The sequence below is a fragment of the Harmonia axyridis genome, chromosome 4 (genome assembly GCF_914767665.1).
Source record: "Harmonia axyridis chromosome 4, icHarAxyr1.1, whole genome shotgun sequence".
Taxonomy (NCBI): Eukaryota; Metazoa; Arthropoda; class Insecta; order Coleoptera; family Coccinellidae; genus Harmonia; species Harmonia axyridis.
The window spans coordinates 33,239,281-33,258,301 of NC_059504.1; the positions used below are offsets into that span (position 1 = coordinate 33,239,281).

The 19,021-nt window shown below is 35.6% G+C and overlaps 1 protein-coding gene across 2 annotated transcripts in view; it reads right to left on the minus strand.

The window, feature by feature from the left end:
• Nucleotides 1-54: 54 nt before the first annotated feature.
• Nucleotides 55-19,021, minus strand: part of LOC123678926 (bifunctional heparan sulfate N-deacetylase/N-sulfotransferase) — a 36,122-nt gene continuing 17,155 nt past the window's right edge. For both annotated transcript variants that reach the window (XM_045616199.1, XM_045616198.1), the window contains exons 7-12: nt 10,141-10,285; nt 9,920-10,082; nt 7,447-7,629; nt 7,171-7,391; nt 4,849-5,304; nt 55-288 (exon numbers count right to left, since the gene is read on the minus strand). In XM_045616199.1, coding sequence (XP_045472155.1) covers nt 63-288; nt 4,849-5,304; nt 7,171-7,391; nt 7,447-7,629; nt 9,920-10,082; nt 10,141-10,285 — 1,394 coding nt within the window. In that variant the 3' untranslated portion in view covers nt 55-62. The remainder of the gene's footprint in view (nt 289-4,848; nt 5,305-7,170; nt 7,392-7,446; nt 7,630-9,919; nt 10,083-10,140; nt 10,286-19,021) is intronic.

The window sequence follows — 19,021 nt, forward strand, 5'->3', positions numbered from 1 at the left end:
TCAGCTAAATTATAAATATTGAAAAATTTTGTACGAAATTTCAATTCAGGTCTTCATCGTGACTATGCTACATTATCAGAAAGGTCATCTTTAAGCCAATTAGGAACAGTCCGTATCCCAATCCGCTTCATCATTTTTACCAATGCTGTATTATGACTTACATAATATCTTTGGAGGAATTTTTGTGATTTTTCATCCATCGGTGGGTAATGCCTACCTTTGCTTCTGCCCAGGCATTTTGGACGATTATTTTTGACCTGGCAGTAAAATCCCTTCTTCGAGTCAAATCTAGAAGGTAAATTTAACACATTTTTTGACTTGTACATATATTTTAACCGAAGATTCTTGAGGTCAAAAGAAACACTTTTTTCATTTAACATTTTTTCCGATTCGGCCCTGTTAAAAAGATATAGCCATTTTAAATTTTCAAAATGAGCTAATTCACCCCTGAAAACCGGAACACTGAAGTTTTCTCAAGCATAAGATATACCTTTTAAACCTTGGAAATAAGCTACTAAATTAGAAAAACCATCATAAACTCACGTTTAACATTCCATTTGTTGAACAAAGTAGTGTTTATAATAAAATAAATGAGTTATTCCAATTTCGTTGACACTAAAGATTTAATTTTCAATCCATCATCCATCCTCCTTCAGTTCTTAATCAACAAACCTAACTCGTTGCTGTATGTTAGGTTATTTATTTCGTCTATTTTTATCATTGATTATATTGGAATAAATTGAACTGAAATTCGCACAGTCTGTTATTCTATTCATTGAGTTTATTTCTCGTTTTATAAAAATTTTTTCTGCTTTTTCTCTTTTGTTCTTTATTTTTTCCTCATATAGAATGTTAGATTCCTCAAAATCCATATCGTGGCCTATCTTCAAAACATGTTCGGCTAAAGTCGTACTTTCCGCCTTATTGACTAATACTATTAATTTCTGTATCACAAAATTTAAATATCCAAAATCATGGAAGAAAGCCCTTCTGATTCCGAAACCTAAGGTGAACATGCCCAATATAAAGATCTTAGACCTATCAGCATTCTCCCATGCCTATCTAAAATTCTAGAGAAGGTAGTTAATGAACAACTTCTAAACTACATAACCTCAAATAACATACTACCAGAAACACAATCTGGATTTCGTAAGGATCACAGCTGCTCTACTGCGCTATCTGACATCGTAGATGATATAGTCCGAGCAGCCGACAATAACCAGTATACCATGCTGGTGTTGTTGGATTACACTCGAGCTTTTGATACTTTGGATCGTTCAGTATTGTTAGCAGTGCTCCACTATATTGGACTGGACGAGGGCGCAATCCAATTCTTCAGAAGCTACTTTGAGGGAACATCGCACAGGGTAATAATCGATAACACCGTATCGCACGATCTGATAACCACAACCGGCGTAATGCAGGGCTCAATCTTAGGCCCCGCTTTATAAGCCATTTATACCTCAGGGCAAAACCGCTGCTTTAAAAAATCAAAAGTACATTATTACGCTGACGATACTCAAGTATACTTGTCATTCAACAGGGAAAATGCTCATGACACATGTGAGACAATGAATGGCGAACTCGCTGAATTGAACAAGTACTCATTGGATCACAATTTATTTCTAAACCCAGAGAAGTGTTGTGTTATGTTGTTCGGTCCAAAGAGTCATTTTCAAGATATCAAGAAAATGATAAAAATAGGAGATAATTTGCTGAAAATAGAAGACGCCAAACGAAATCTAGGACTTACATTGGATTCCAATTTAAGTTTCGATAAACATGTTTCCAGTTGTATTCAACGTGCTCGGTATAAACTAAGAACGATATACAATAATCGCCATTTCATCCCAGAACAATTGAAGAAACTATTATGCGATTCTCTTGTTCTATCAACCTTCAACTACGCTGATGTTGTCTATGGCAATTGCCTCACTAGTGCTCAGAGACTGAGAATTCAGAGGGTTCAGAATTCATGTCTGCGCTTCATTTATGGCATCCGAAAATACGAAAGAATATCGCATAAATTGAAAGAGATTGGTTGGCTAAATATGGATTATCGCCGTAAATATCACGCTGCATGTTTTTATCATAAAATCCTGGTAAATAAAGTACCTAAATATCTCTACCGAAAAATAATCTAAAGAAGTCATGTACACAATATAAATGTTCGAAGTAGAGGTTTAATAACATCGCGCATAGGACGTTTTTTTTCCAGAGGTGTTTCACATACAACATCGCTTCTGTGTACAATGACCTTCCTTCTCCACTAAAAATATTGAACCTGCAAAAATTCAAGTCCAGTATTTTTTCTCATTACCAACTTGAGCAGAATCGAATATGAATTGTGTATTTAAATAGTCCTAACCAAATGAAAGAGAGAGAGAGAGAGAGAGAGAGAGAGAGAGAGAGAGAGAGAGAGAGAGAGAGAGAGAGAGAGAGAGAGAGAGAGAGAGAGTTTTTGTAAATATTATATATGTATAAATTTTTTAATATAATTAGACGTCTTAGGTTGTTTTATACCAATGAAATTTATTATATTTTGTTCAGGTTGAGTTGAACAGGAGATGTACTTAGGTGCATTACTGGATTCCGCACACTCACATTTTCGAGGTTATTTTTTTCTTTGTAAAATTATTTGTATTGATCTTGTATTGTGGGAATAAAGACAATTATTATTATTATTATTATTCGTCCTAATCGTGCTCTAATGTGCGGAAATTCTGTTTTTCAAATTTTGCTTTGTTGTTCCAATATTTTTAAGATCGCAGGTTTTACAGGGAATTGAATAAACTAGATTTGACTGATCCCATTTTTCAGTTTTATCTTTGATTTTTGTATAAATAGTATTTAGCTTGTTTTCACTTTTAAAGACTACTGTATATCCATATTTTTCATTATTTTTTTATTTTTTTCTCCAGCACCCTTTATGTATGGTAATACTAACATTTTTGTCAAGTCTATTTCTTTTTTTGTTTTCTGTTCTGTGTTGTAATGAAGGAAAATGCGGTTCTTCACTATTCTTTCTATCATTTTCTTGGGGAAGCCATTTTCAAGTAGTACTTGTTTTACTAAGGCCAATTTTCCTTCTCTATGTATAGGTGAAGAAAGTTTTATTGCTCTATCACTAAGTCCTATAGCCACTGTTTCCTTTTGTTTTTTTGGGGTGACATGATAAATAAGGTACCTCCATTATTGACTCCATTATGACTGTCATCTGTCGCGATTGGAGTGTATTCATAGGAGATTCTTTAAATACGTGTTTTTCAAAAGAACAGGGCGGTATCCTGAGCGTGGTGCAGACCTTTCTGATGTTATGGAGGAGTTGAGGATATCCTCGTTACTTGATAGACATGAAGAAAAATGTGCCAGGTTTGCCCGTGGATTGTTAGCTAACAGGATAGACTCACCATATCTTCTGTCCAAGATGTCTTTCAATGTGCCGGGACTAGCAGCGAGGTCGACACCAGTTTTCTATTTGCCTACGGCTCGGACTAATATTTCTGTACGATCTCCAGTTAACCGTATTTGTAAAAGTGCTAATAAACTAAGAGTTAATGTTTTTGGTTGAGTTTCGGGAAGTGAATTTTCAAATGGGTAATGCATCATGTTGATGTGTTGAATTATTTTTGTGTGTTCTGCACTGTATTGTATATTATTTTTACCCTGTAATTGGGATATTCCTGTTGGGTAATAAAGAAATGTTATTATTATTATTATTTAGCCGAACATGTTTTGAAGCTAGGCCACGATATGGATTTTGAGGAATCCAACATTCTATATAAGGAAAAAATAAAGAACAAAAGAGAAATAGCAGAAAAAAATTTTATGAAACGAGAAATAAACTCAATGAATAGAATAACAGACTGTGCGAATTTCAGTTCAATTTATTCCAATATAATCAAGGATGAAAATAGACGAAATAGATAACCTAACATACAGCAACGAGTTAGGTTTGTTGATTAAGAACTGAAGGAGGATGGATGATGGATTGTTTATTTATCTAACGTTTTGCATCGAGAACACACATTTTTCCATGTGATATTTCCGTAAAATTTGTTTGGCGAGAAGATTTCCCAAGAATATAATTACATATATGTTTTCGCATCTCAAAGATCATGAATGCAAATAATAATAACCATGGTGCTTACTCTCTTGTAGAAATACTTATTTCATAATGGTGAGAGAATTCTCTGTTGTTTGAGATAGTGTCACAAAGTGTGATTTTTTTGTTTTTGAAGAGTATTTAAAATTGTATAGTATTTATTTTTTTGTGTTTTAAAGAGTATTTCAAATATTATAGTATTTATTGTAAGATCTGAAGTAGGATAATGTTTTTAGACTTGAGAATGGTTACAAACAATAGCCGAAACGTCGTCATTGCTGAATAAAAATAAAGAGTATTTCACTGAAATAAATTTGGTCACCTATACCCAATAACTCAATATATATTAAGAGTAGTTTGAAGTAGGAAAACAGGTGAAATAGTAGATAAGTAAAGAATATTATCTCAGTGTTATACAGCTTATACGAATTCAACGAAAAATAAACCAGATTTGTGGAAATAAAATGAATAACTGATTTTTGTATGACTTCATTTGATGAAAAAAAAAAAAAAAAAAATTGAGCCACCCTAAAGCGGTACATGGCTCTGATTGACTTTTTTCTTTCTAAAACTCAAATTACGATTTTCAGGTATCTGAACGATTATGATTATATTAGACGATAGAATAAATATTTTGCATTTCATTGGAAAATTATTATTATTATTTATTAAGGCAGTAGACGATTTATAAGTATATTGTAAATATGCAATAATCAGTTAAAAAAAAAATAATAGCGTCTTACCTTAGATGTTCTGTATAGTTCATGAATGGAGTAATCTTCAAGAATTTCTGCATTTCATTCATCACCTCAACAGGATTCGATTTCAGTACTTCTCCATCTATAATATGCAGATTCTGAGGAGCGAAATATGTGAGCCATCTCTCTAAATGTTGAGCATATTTACCAGGATTGAGACATCTATTACGCAAATCTCTTAGAGGTTTGGGAGCGGTATCTGACGCAGTTATAACTTGGTTGAAGGTATAATTATTCGCGGAAGGATCACCGTGAGCTTTAATATGCTCATACCAAGAATATGCCCGCTTAGCTGGCGATATCAATATAGTAATCAGCTTTGCATAAGGTAAAAGTGAATGAACTCGTCTAGGAACCAATTCTCCATCAAAATAAGTCGCACTTTTTTCAAAATAATACTTAGTGGTGGAATTGACATCAACCGGGAAGAAGTTCATATACCTGCAAGAAAAAAAATGTATATAATTTATAATATTTATATAATATATATAATTTATAATATTTATATAATTCCTTAGAGAATCAGTAATCGTCCGTTAAGGATAAAATTAATTTTTTCTCCAAATAGATTCAAAAGCGACCTTTTAATAACACTTTACAGGTAATGTACCCAGATAATAATATATATAAAAATGGAAATTAAGATTGTCAATGTCGTAGGTGAATAGAATAAATCTTAAATGAAAAAATCACACAAGAAGTGTTGTATTAAATTACAACAGGAATTATTCGGTCATTTTTGCAGTGTATTAAGAACAACTATTTATGCAATTGCACCCTCACTACTGTTACACCAAATTCAAAATATGTATTATTATCCCCACTACTTGTTGCTTTGGCAACTAATGAAAATATTGCCAACAATCCCCTATATTGCTTTAACATTGTTATGTATTAAATGAAAGATAGTTCTTTAATACATGCTTTTTGGCTGAAGTTCGTTAATGGGCCAAAATCCAATTAGGGCTCTGGAATTTTGATTGGTCAACCATTTATGCGTCAATGGAGACTATATAAGTGTATTGTAGTCTTCAAGGGCTCGATTGACGCATGAATAGACGAGTACTCAAAAGCTCCTCATTTTTCTTAGAAACATAGGCCATCAGCACAATTTCAGAGAAAGATGAATCTGCTATTTGTAAGTTTATATATAATTCCGTTATAAATTTAATTCCACATCTAGGGCTTTACACTTGTAAAGACCCACTCGATGCGATCGACTCGTCGTTTGAGTCTAGCCACCATTCCGTATGAGATATTCAATTTATTATTATTCATTTTATTTAATCCAGCCATGGAGAGTGTAGATTCCGAGGTGGAGGTAGAATTCTTTATTGAGGAAACTTTTTTACTTCAGACTATGAAAAAAGTAACTTTTTGAGAGGTCGTTCTGCTGAAACAGATCATTTCCTCACAATGTCTGTGATTTTCATTCATTAATGCTCCAATTAGCGCACTTGAAGACAACTCACTGCCAAAAAGATTGAGGGCGTGCTATTTAAGTAATAGGACTTATTGACATTTTTTGAAGGTCAATTTTTGATAATTGCAGTGTCTTTCTGACCATCCGTAGAGTAAATTTGCAGAAGACTTGAAAACATTTCAAGAATTGAATGAAAAAAAATCGAACAATTATCTACAGTGGTTTTCAAGATATGAACTTTAGTTAAGACCATGATATCCATGAAATTTATCGAAAAAGTGGCCCATGTAAAAAATTCCACAAAAAATGGTAAAAAGCAGGGTTTTCCAAATTAGAATTTCATGGAGATTATGAGTATGATATAAAAATTAGGTAATCTCATTTAAAAAAACAGGGTGATATTTCACCATTTTTGGAGCAGCATGTAGAGTCAAAATAATTTAAGCTTATGCGCTGAGTACTGTCGATTCCGTCAACATTTGAATCATTTTTCTAGCCAAAAATTTCCAAGAGTTATTCAGCGATCAGACACAATTGACTCACTCTATATATACCTATGTGATCTCCAAGTGCGCTAAATGGCGAATGAATGACGGGCGCCCAAAAGCTTTTGACTTCATATCAGTGCTTTCCTCTTATTTTTTTTTTCAAATTTGAACTTTTTTGATCCATCTCATAGTAGAAACAATACTGCAATGAACAGTCCCCAATATGGAAAATATCCTGAGTATTAAAGAGGTAGGGTTGAAATTTGAAATGACGCGGCGTCATCGCACCGAAACTCTGATAGGTATCAAAAAGGTAGGATTGAAAATTATCGCGGCGACCTTATTATTTTGCAACTCGTGTGTTCTGGGCCAGTACCATTAAAAAGTAAATTTTACCAGTCTAAGCCTCTCAGATAGTTGTGGGCATTGAAGAACTGTATTTCCTCAAATGTATCGGTACTAGGAGTATTACTAGCAATAGCTGGGTGAAGAGAGAGGAAAGTGTATAAAGCTGTTGTTCCTGTTTTCTGTGGTCCTATCACTAAGAATTTGGGTAAGGAATCACAGGATTTATTTTTTGACCATATTTTCTGATGCCTCATATCCAAACAAGGATTCTGTAAATGAAATGTAGGTTACTTTTTTATTTGGTAAATATTATTTCATACACACCCCCCAAACAGGATCTACTTCGCTGGGATACAGTTTGAAATAAGCCTCTGCAACTTGCAGTGGAGGGGCTGAAGTTAGATGTATGTTGGTCCAGCACCTTATAAATTTTATCACAGACTCAAATGTATACAATCCAAGTCTATCATTTCCATAATTCGACATATGAGTCATAAAAATGTTGATCTAAAAATGAATGACAGAATTACAACTTTAAAACAATGTATTTTAGTTGCTTAACCATATATGATTAAGGTATCAAAAACATGATACGACAAATTACGCCCCAGGTGGTGAAGCAAGGTTTATAAATTTAGACAGGTTGTCTCGTAAATTTCAACCAATCAGCGTCAACCATTCGTGACGTCACTCGGTTTACACATTCAAATAAATAACATTTGATTGTAATGAAATCGTGGGTTTTCACGGATCTTCTTATTAGTTTGATGGCGTATATCGTTTGTAGCCTCTCCTAAATAGTCTTTAATATCTTCAATCATGAAATAGCTACGGTAAAATATCTGTCAATGATGGCCAATACGCTCTATTAGTGATGACACCATTTTAGTTCTCCTGTCAGTGTTCGGAATCCAAACAAACAAATTGTCATTCAAATTAGTACGTTGTCGTTGAAGAAATTGGCCTCTTTTGATAAATAAGATTATTTAAGGTACGATTTTACTATTAATTGATAGACAGAAGGGAAGGAACTAGATTAATGCCAGTAAGTTCGAACTTGAAGTTAAACTAATAAACACGGCTTTTTACAAAATCTGGGGAATTATACAGGATTCAAACTTACTGGTATTAACCTCGTTCCTTCTGTCTATCAATTAATACTGAAATTGTTCCTCAAATAGTCTTATTCATGAAAATAAGCCAATTTCTTCGACGACCCTGTACTAATTTGAATGACAATTTATTTGTTTGGATTCCGAAAACTGACAGGAGAACCAAAAATAGCGGTGTGTGACGTTACACTAATAGAGCGTATGGCGATACAGACACTCTATAGACCTTGACAGACACCGGATGACGCGTTACCCCACTCTTCAACCCAAGTTACGAGACAACCTGTGTAATCTACAGACCTTGATGGTGAAGAATGTTTACAGTAACATAGAAGTAAAGTTGTACCCTTATAAGTTGAAGATTCTCATCCGCCAACAAGTATTGAAAGAAGGATATCGTTAATCGATATCCTTAAATGGTCAATTTACTGTAGTCGATATAAATAAGTTGATTATTGAAAGAAAATCTAGAGCACTGATTTCCCTATAAGCGAACAACTAGCACAACTTAACTCTGGTTGAGACCGTTGGCTACCGACAGGCAGAAACATACTTAGTCGACGCAGGACAGACTGACGTTACTCACGAATATCGGGAGCACTGATTTCCTTATAATCAAACCTACTAGCACAACTTAACGCTGGTTGACAGCGACTGTTGGTTACTGATCTGGAGAATCCAGATTTTCTTTGATTCATTCACTTGTTGAGTCATCAAAGAAGAGAGAGCGTCTATTTCTTACGACGTGATATCCCATTTTATAAGGACCTAACAATTCGGCAAAAAGCATGGGCAAAATATTCACAACTGATTAATGAACCACATCTTCACTTTTTCAATCTACTCTTTTTAGGTCTATTCAAAATATGACTGTAATTCCAAAAAATTTCTCCCTGCATATGAAACAAGTTAGTTTTGTTTATTCATCTTTACAATACTCAAATAACTACTGCATAATAATTCAAAAAATTCTCAATTGGCAGAACTTTCGCAATATCATAACAAGTTCTAAATGAAGTAGCTCCTTCAATTATTATTCAGTCATTTCAATCAGGGTGAACCATTTTAAAAGTGTTTTATACTTAGAATGGTTATGATGAAAATCTTCTACACAAAACCTACTGAGCATATTTCAAGGAGTATATATAGAGAAATAAATGACAAATCAATCATTGATCGAAATATAAATAAATTAGATTTGAAAGAATCAAACTAATGTTAATAGCACATATTACCTAATTAAACATTCAAAAGTTTCCCCATGTTTAGCAATGCACAGTTCTACCTTATATTCAAAGCTTCAGACGGTTGATAAAAGCATGAATTAACAAGAAAAAATAATAAGGAGAAATAAATTAATAAGAAAAAATAATACTTAAGAAAATTATCTTAAATAACGCACAATTTAAAATTCACAATTATATACTAATGCATCTTTTTGCAGTGTTAACAATTTAAAAATTTGGCATGCGGTGTCAATCATGTATGCAGTTAGATAAAAAATAAACGCGAGCGAACTGGTTCTTCACAAAAATTAATTGACCCGTAGACTGGGGCTTTACATATGCACACAAGGCCAATTGAAGAGTCGATAGGTCGAGCCAGCATGGCGTTGCGTGGACTAGTATGTTTCTGCCTTTATTAATTAAAAAACGTCGTATTGATTCTTCTAGAAAATTACTTACTGGATTGTAAACGATTGTTTGAAAAAGTTCTCCCCCTTGTATGGACTCATCCAACTTCATACGTCCACCAGGATACTTGTCGATCATCATTGTATGAGTAAAGAGGCCACATGTTTGCCTAGGAAGTACCATGATGTTTCTATGTATGAAACCTCTTCTGAGTCTAAAAGAAATACAAGAAAAAAAGTATTTCATATTTCAAATTTATAATAAGCTCTTACCTAGCCGGTCTTAAATGAGGATATTCTTCTGTCGATGTAACTCTGATATTCCATACTTTCTTCCATGCAGTATACAGAATTTCATGAACAGGATAAACGCCTGAATGGTGGGGAGCAACAGAATATCCCGAATCCACAGGAATACCTATAGAGAGATAGAGGAAGAAAAACTAAATTTATTGATCATGTAAATCAAACGGCTATTCCGCAGTCTTCCAGACAGTGACATACATTTTTGTATTACATATTATTTATAAATATTAAAGAAAATAAAAATAAACATCATCCTAGTGATTCCAAGTGTTCAAAAAGTGGCAAAGCTGGCAACTTTGCCTACTGTAATGTATCAATGGCTCCATTATGTTGATATTATTTTGGTTATTGATGAATTTTTGGATGCATAATGAACGATGGATTGGACCCTGACAAGGAGATAAAGAGCAGAATAGAACAGGCCAGACACGTTTTCTTGAAAATGAGACCATTTTTCATTTCGAGAAACCTGAGCCTTGCCCTCCGCTACCGCATGGTGAGATGCTACGTTTATAGTGTATTGCTGTACGGCATGAAAGCGTGGACACTAAAGGTGAACACTTTGCGCCGACTGGAGAGCTTTGAGATGTGGATATTTCGACGTATGCTGAGAATTCCGTGGACGGATCACATCAGAAATGAAGAAGTTCTGAGAAGAATGAATATGGATCGGGAACTATTGGACATAATCAAGAAGAGAAAAACATCATATCTTGGGCACCTACTGAGGCATGGTAGACGACAGATGACATGGTTGAGGAATATAAAAGAGTGGACTGGCCTGGATATTCAGTCACTGATAAGGAAGGCACAATCAAGAGAAGAGTTTGCGGAAGTCATCGCCAACCTTCGATAGAAGACGGCACCTAAAGAAGAAGAAGATGAATTTTTTGCTTAGTTTTTGCATTCTTTCCAGTATTGGTTCTATTTCCGTTGTCCGATATAAAAGCTGATTGGATGGGTTGTGCAGTGGTTTGTTGGGATGTCTCATTTTTGTAATCTTACGTAAGCAAGTTCTGTCCGCTACTATTCAGAGCTGTTTTTGTCGAATTTGAGAATACTATATGTCCATAGTCCAATTAAGGTCTGCATATCATTTTGTATATGGTACTAGCTGTTTTACTACTGTTACCATGTTTTTATATGTAAGAGATCTAAAATGCCCAGCTTGCGTTATGGCTTTTTTGTTTTGAAGTTTTAAGTGTGCTTTGAAGTTCAATTTGTTATCAATCTTTATGCCTAGGTATTTGCATGAATCTGTTGGAGTAATTGTGTTACTTCCAAGTTCTTTATTGGGAGAGTTGACATTGATTCCATGGTTAAAAATGACGAGTTTTGATTTCCTTGGGTTCCTTTCAGTGTTTTGTGGTGGAATATTAAAGTTGTGTTATCAGCAAATTGGAGAATATACTTCAGACTGTCGATGTTCTGGTTTCTGAAATCAGATTGCCTGTACATGTCACTGCAGAACAAATTGTAGAGTAGAGGAGAGAGTGGTGAGCCTTGTGGTAGTCCTTGTGCTGTTGTAAATTCTTTTGAGGTTTCACCTTTGACCCAGACTTTAATTTTCTGTCTAGAATACTCTAGAAGGAAATTGTTTATAATATTTATCAAATGAATGGGACACTTTAGATGGAAAATTTTGGAGATCAGACCAGCGTGCCAGACACTGTCGAAAGCTTTTTGAATGTCCATAAATATAGCAGCTGTTTTATTTCCCATTTTTCTATTGCATTGAACATTTGAAGTGAGTATAATTAAAGGGTGCACAGTCGATGTCTTCTTTTTGAATCCGAATTGACATGGTGGTATATATTTTCCTATCTCATTGCATATTCTGTCTGCCAATATGTTTTCAAAATTTTTCCCAATGTAGGTAGAAGTGTAATAGGCCTGTAGTTCTCTATGTTAGAATTATCTGTATTTGCCTTGGGGATGGTAATCAAAATTCCTTCTTTCCATTCACTTGGCAAGAGGGAATGAGAGAGACAGTAATTATAAATTTTGATTATTTATTTATTCCTGACCCTTAACCAGCTAAAAGCTAGTATAGTATATCCAAAGTCACTTGGAGGAAGCCTGAATATTTCAATTATACAAGGGTTGTCCAAGTTTACAGAAATTCCTTTGGAATTTATGAAAATATTGCTATCAATACTCTCAAATAAACCCCGGTATTTAACAAATCGTCCTGGAAACAAAAATGTCCCAATTTGATTGATCTTATTGGCTGAATATTTCCCCTCGTATTCCCCTTGCCACTTTGAGAGCGTTTTTGGTTACACTCATTGGCTGCATTTATCACTTCTTAATTACTTTCTAATAATTTGCATAGACCAGTGTGGTCTATAGGGGTATTATTGAAATGCATTTTTACTTAGTTTAAGTTCGTTGTGTGACTGATGCTTTTAATGATTTCGACTATGATGTTTGGAACAATTCTATGGCTTATGTAAAAAAAGATTAATATTTCGCAATCAAATCTATTCCTCCATTTACTTTCAAAGTCAGAATTGATATATGAAGGGTTCTGAAGAAAATGATTTCGCATCCTAAATATCTTCATTCCACTGAAAGAAGAATTGATTAAAATGAGATTAACCAACAAAATTTTCATTACATTTTCTGATTTTAGCAATGTTATTACTGGTTTGAGAAATCATGTAGAATAGGCATTTCAGCATTTTGAAATCATATCTTACGGATCGAGAATTAAGGACAAAAATAGGCGAGGAAACATCTCAAAATTACCCAATTAAAGCCGGGGTTCCTCAGGGAAGTGTATTGGGTCCAATCCTCTATCTTCTGTACACTTCTGATCTGCCAACAACTAACAACACAACAACTGGAACTTTTGCAGACGATACAACCTTAATGGCATGCCATGAAGATCCCACAACAGCAACAAAACTTGTACAAGAACATCTTAATATGGTAGAATCTTGGGCCAGCAAATGGAAAATTAAAATGAATGAAATAAAATCAAAAAAGGTAGACTTCACTTTGAAGAAAGAAGGATGCCCACCAATTCACCTGAATGGAAAAGCAATACCAGAAGCAGAAACGGCCAAGTATCTAGGTTTCCACTTAGATACCAGACTTACTTGGAAAGAGCACATAAAAAAGAAAAGGAAACAAGTTGAACTCAAAATCAAGGAAATCTATTGGCTTATGGGGAGAAAGTCAAAACTGTCTCTAGAAAATAAAATTCTTTTATACAAAACAATAATAACTCCAATTTGGACGTACGGAAATGAAATTTGGGGATGCGCGAGCAAGTCAAATTTTTTTTTTTATTATTATTATTATTACAAAATGGATAAGAGAGGAGGCATACAAGCCTATAACTCTCAGGAAAAAAATACAGAAAAATTTACATAACACCAATACCCTAAAATAAAGAAAATGCCAAAACACATTAAAGTGCATCCAACAGATTTTTAAAAGTATTCACACTTGGGGCGTCCGCTATCCAGCCTGGTAGTGAATTCCACCTATCAAACACCCTGTTGCAGAGGAAATGTTGTCTTTGAGATGTCCGATAGTTTTCGTGGTATAATTTCAGCTGGTGACCACGAAGATTGTTAGTATTGAGGGCAAACAAGTTGCTCAGATCACAACCGAACAGACCGTGTAACACTCTATCGGTCACTATCAAATCGCCACGTTCACGGCGCTCACGGAAAGAACGAAGACCGAACAGGCGCAATCTTTCGCTATAGCTCGGGCGAATCTCACCATACGGCACACGCGTTGCATACCGCTGAACCTTCTCGAGCCTCTCCCGATCACCCGCGAGTGCCGCCGCCCAAACAGGACCGGCGAACTCCATGATGGGCCGCACGTAAGTGGTATACAGAGTCTTAGCTGTACTCACAGAACACCTGGGGAAGGTCCTTCTTATTAGATACACCATTCTCTTCGCCTTTGACACAACACTATCAACATGAGCCGACCAAGATAAATCAGATGACATGATCACTCCTAAATCGTTATCGTCATCTGAAATTGGTTGCAATAATTTGCGATCATTTAGCCATGTTGTTCGGCAGATTGAAGTGGAATACCATCAATGTTGTACTGTCTCTTCGGATTATTCCTGCCAAATGTAAAACCCTGCACTTTTGAATATTCAGGGGAAGAAGCCAATCCTGACACCACTCAGAGATACGATTCAGATCACTCTGGATTGTAGAGGAGAAAGCATTGGCGAACAATTTAAAGTCATCTGCATAGGCTGAACACTCAGAGGATACCAGTTGTGGAAGATCAGCCACATAAATCAGAAATAGCAGTGGGCCGAGCACAGAACCCTGTGGTACGCCACTAGTTACAGTCCTGCTACTAGAAGATGAAGCACCGACTCTGACCGTGAACTCTCGATCACTCAAAAATAACTCGATCCATTTGAGTAATTGCCCTCTGATGCCAAAATGGCTTAGTTTGAGAAGGAGTCTTTTCAGAGGAACGCGATCGAATGCTCTTGAAAAGTCTAAATAGACCACATCCACTGGCGAGTTCGAATCAAGGGACTTTGTCCATGAATTCAGGGACTGAAGCAGACACGTAATCACAGAGCGGCCGGGTACAAAACCGTGCTGACAGTATGGAATTATCTTGTTCGAAACCAAGAAGGAGAGCAAGCGCGAACAGATTACTTTTTCAGCGATTTTTTCTATTATAGGAGTTAAGCTGATGGGGCGGTAATTAGATGCTGATAGCCTGTCTCCTGATTTGAAAATGGGGGTTATTTTCGCTATTCGCCATGCCTTTGGTACTCGGGCTGAACTGAGTGAAGAACGGATAATTTCAGTAAGGGGTCTCGATATTTGGCTGGCGCAAGATTTCAGCATATAGCTATCATCCAAAGATGCCAGTCTAAGATACTGCGTATGATAGCCAACGCACCATGGTATGTTACTAATCAAACAATTCATGAAGATCTGAAAATATCCTCTGTTCTGAATGTCATAAAAACAAGAAGTAGTAAATATCAGTCTAAACTGGAAGTACACACAAATATCCTTCTACAACCTTTAACACAAGTCAACGAAACAAGAAGACTGCAAAGGAAATGGCCAACTGACCTGATGGACTACTAGAGATTCTTCTAATGGAGAGAATATCTTCACGACATGTTTTATTTTATTTTCTTAAAATTAGCTCATAGAATGTATTCTGATTACTGATAAATAAACTCTTATAAAAAAAAAAAATTCCTGCCATCAGTCGGGACAGTTTTAATAATAGGTTACATATATCTTTGAGTATTTATTCTGATTCTGAATATGAAAAATTTAAGAGTTACCGAGGAAAAACTTGAACTGAGGAAATACTACAACTTCTAACTGAGTGGAGTAGTCTATGACTTCCCGAAAACATAGAAACTAAAATCGAAATTTGGATACCTAAATTTGACATATCATGAAATGTCATTAATTATTCGTAATTGAAAATTTTTTTGGTTTATGGATTTTCAACCATCTTAACGAATAATTTATTACAATTCATGAACAAAAAATATAGGTTTTTTCCAAAAAACTTTTCATAAGATATCTATAGGAATCTCTTTAACTTATGAACCGTTGAGCTTATACTCAAGTATTGCCATATTGCTGAAATTATCATCAACCAAAGGAATGTAAAGAGAGGCTGGATATACAGAAACTAGGCATAACTAATATTTTTGAGTGCTCAGCATGTGAACTAAAATCCACCAGTGGTAAACTAGTAGTAATCTGTATATACAGACCACCTTCCAAAATTGAAAGTGATATTAAGGCATTCATAGATAGGTATATTCACTTACTAGAGATACTGAGTAGCTCATCCCTGGATTTTGTCATAGCAGGGGATTTTAACATGAATATGATCTCAAACGAAGAGCGAACTGCCATGTTATTCAAGTTCATAACGGAAAGTTTTGGAGCAAAGTTGACTATTAATGTACCAACACGTGTAACAGCACATTCTGCCACTTGTATAGATAATATCATCACAAATATCCATGATGCCATATCCAGCATAATTGATAGTCATTTATCAGATCACACAGCACAGAAAACTCATATTCCTGGTTATGTTTCTGCTGTGCGGACCCCATCCATCAGGAGAACTCGTAGGTACACTGAAGATTCGATCAATAACTTCCTAAATTCCTTGGCCGAAGTTGATTGGGAGAGTACTTTGAAGGGCGACCAGGAGCCTGAGAACATGTGGAACAGTTTCCACCAGCGATATGGTCGATTGTTCGACGAAGCATTTCCTCTTGTGTTGACCAGGGAAACAAAGAATAGGGCCAAATTTTATCAGGATCCAAAAATAATTTCTCTTAAGGAGAAATCGGATTTGCTCTTTGTCTTGTATAAAGGCAACCCTTGCTTTCTGGCCCAGTACAAAAGAACGAAAAGAGAATATGATGAAGCTCTTGGAAAACTAAAACAATCCCTTATCGAAGGGAAAATTGAGAATTCTTCAAATAAAACCAAAACTACATGTAATATCATAAACAACATAAGAAAGAATCCAAAAGCGAGCAGCAACAGATTTCCTCAAGGTAGCCTAGAAAATGTTGTGAAACAATTTAACAAGTACTTCATTGAGAAAGCGCATAACATGGACCCAAATAACTCTGAACAAGGGGCAAAGAACAAGTCCCTACCCAATATAAACCCTAAGTCTTTTTTTTGTTTGAGGTGACGGTTGATGAGGTGATGTCAGCTGTGAGGAACCTGAAAAGTAAAGCCTCGGCTGGATATGATGGTATTCCTATCAACATCATAAAACGCTCCATACACTTGATAGCTGAACCTCTCACTAGGATAATCAATAAACTTTTCTCACAAGACATTTTCCCTAATGCACTTAAAGTTGCTGTGGTGAAGCCTATTTACAAGAAAGGTGATGCTGAGGATTATGGGAACTATAGACTCATCAGTATTCTTCCATCGTTCTCGAAGATCTTTGAGAAAATATTAGCAAATAGGTTTCTGAAATTCTTCAAAAAGTTTAATCTATTTAATAATGCACAGCATCTTTTTGGACATGTCAAAGGCTTTTGATTGTGTGGACCACAGATTGCTGCTCTGGAAGTTGGAGCGGTATGGCATAAGAGGTATACAACTGGACCTCATTAAAAACTATTGGTCAAATCGGAAGCAGAGGGTTGAGATTGCAGTTGATGGCACTACATATGCCTCTGAAGAGGAGTTTATCACCCGGGGGGTTCCACAGGGAAGCATCTTGGGACCGCTCTTGTTCATAATTTTCGTGAATGATCTTCCCGGAGTGTTCTACTCAGAAAGTCAAGCACCGATTATGTATGCAGACGACACTAATCTGCTCATAGAAGCACCGAACATCTCACAGCTACAAACTACATCAGCCGATGCGATTTCCAAGATTACATCCTGGTGCAGGGAGAATGGACTGAACCTTAATATCAACAAAACTGAGTATATCTGTTTTTGCACAGATCGAACTAGACAGTCTCTCCCTGAAACAATATTATTGCACCACTGAGGCACATATATCGACAACAACAAAGTTCCTGGGTATCTATTTGGACAGGAATCTGAAGTGGTACGAGCACACCGAGCAGCTTAGCAGAAGACTGGCGTCGGCTTCATTCTCGTTGTTTTCTCTGAGAATGCATGTGAGCCTGGAAGTTCTCAAGGTTGTTTACTATGCCAACTTTCAGTCAGTCATGTCATATGGGATTATCTTTTGGGGGTCTAGCTCCAACTTGGATAGGATTTTTGTGGTTCAGAAACTTACTCTCCGAGGAATGTTAAAGATGAGACTTGTCGGGGAAAGTTCAGGGAGTGTGGATTGCTGACTGTGTCTGCCCTATACATATATCGATGTCTTCTTTTCATAAAAAATAACAGTGATTACTTCAATCAGTATGTCTCCAGAAGCTGTACCAGACACACCCAGCCTTACTGGTACCCACTATTCAGGCTCACTCTCAGCAAGAAGAGTGTCAAGTTTATGTGCATGAAAATTTTCAATTCTCTTCCTGTGTTTTTGCGGTCAATTAATGATTTGAAAAAGTTCAAAAAGAAGGCTTTTGAGTTTCTGTTGAATCAGGAACCATACAATTTGCATGAATATTTTGTCAGTACTTCTTAGAATATTGTTATTTGTGACGTGTTCTCTTCTCATGTATTGTTCATATATTGATCATGAGAATAAAGATTATTATTATTATCTGATAATGCAATAATATACTGGGTGTGCCGTTTCAAACAAGAAAGTAGTACTCTGTTTCCGGTTTAAAAGGAAATTGTGTAAATTTTCAGCACAAAATTATTATTGGTTTTCCATAAACGTCTAATAGGCCATCGCGGTGAATCACCCAGTACATCATTATCATTTAGCCTTCTGCTTCCACTGAGGGACATAAATTTCGCCTCACAATAACGAAGAAATAAAATTCAATCTGGCAACGTAGCTGCTAATTTGACGTAGAAAATTGGATGTCATTCAAGGATCTCAAGGTCATGCACCTATTCTACCCTAGTTTGTCTTATCTTCAGACAGAACATTTCCGAATTCATCTCAAACATTTTCGTGCTCTTATAATTCTATGCAACGATCAGTTCATCATCGTTGATAACGTTCCTTGATAGTATATTACAGGTCGAGAATAAAGAATAATCAAATTATAACACCGTAGAATGACATAGTATCATTTTAGATGTAACAGCAAAAGCTACTCATGTCACAAATTTGCTGAAAGAATCGACATCTGAGTCCCATACATACGCAAAAATATTATTTTCAACTTGAAAATTGTGCGCCTATGGTTTATGACGGTGTTGCAATTATCTCTGGCCAAGTGTTT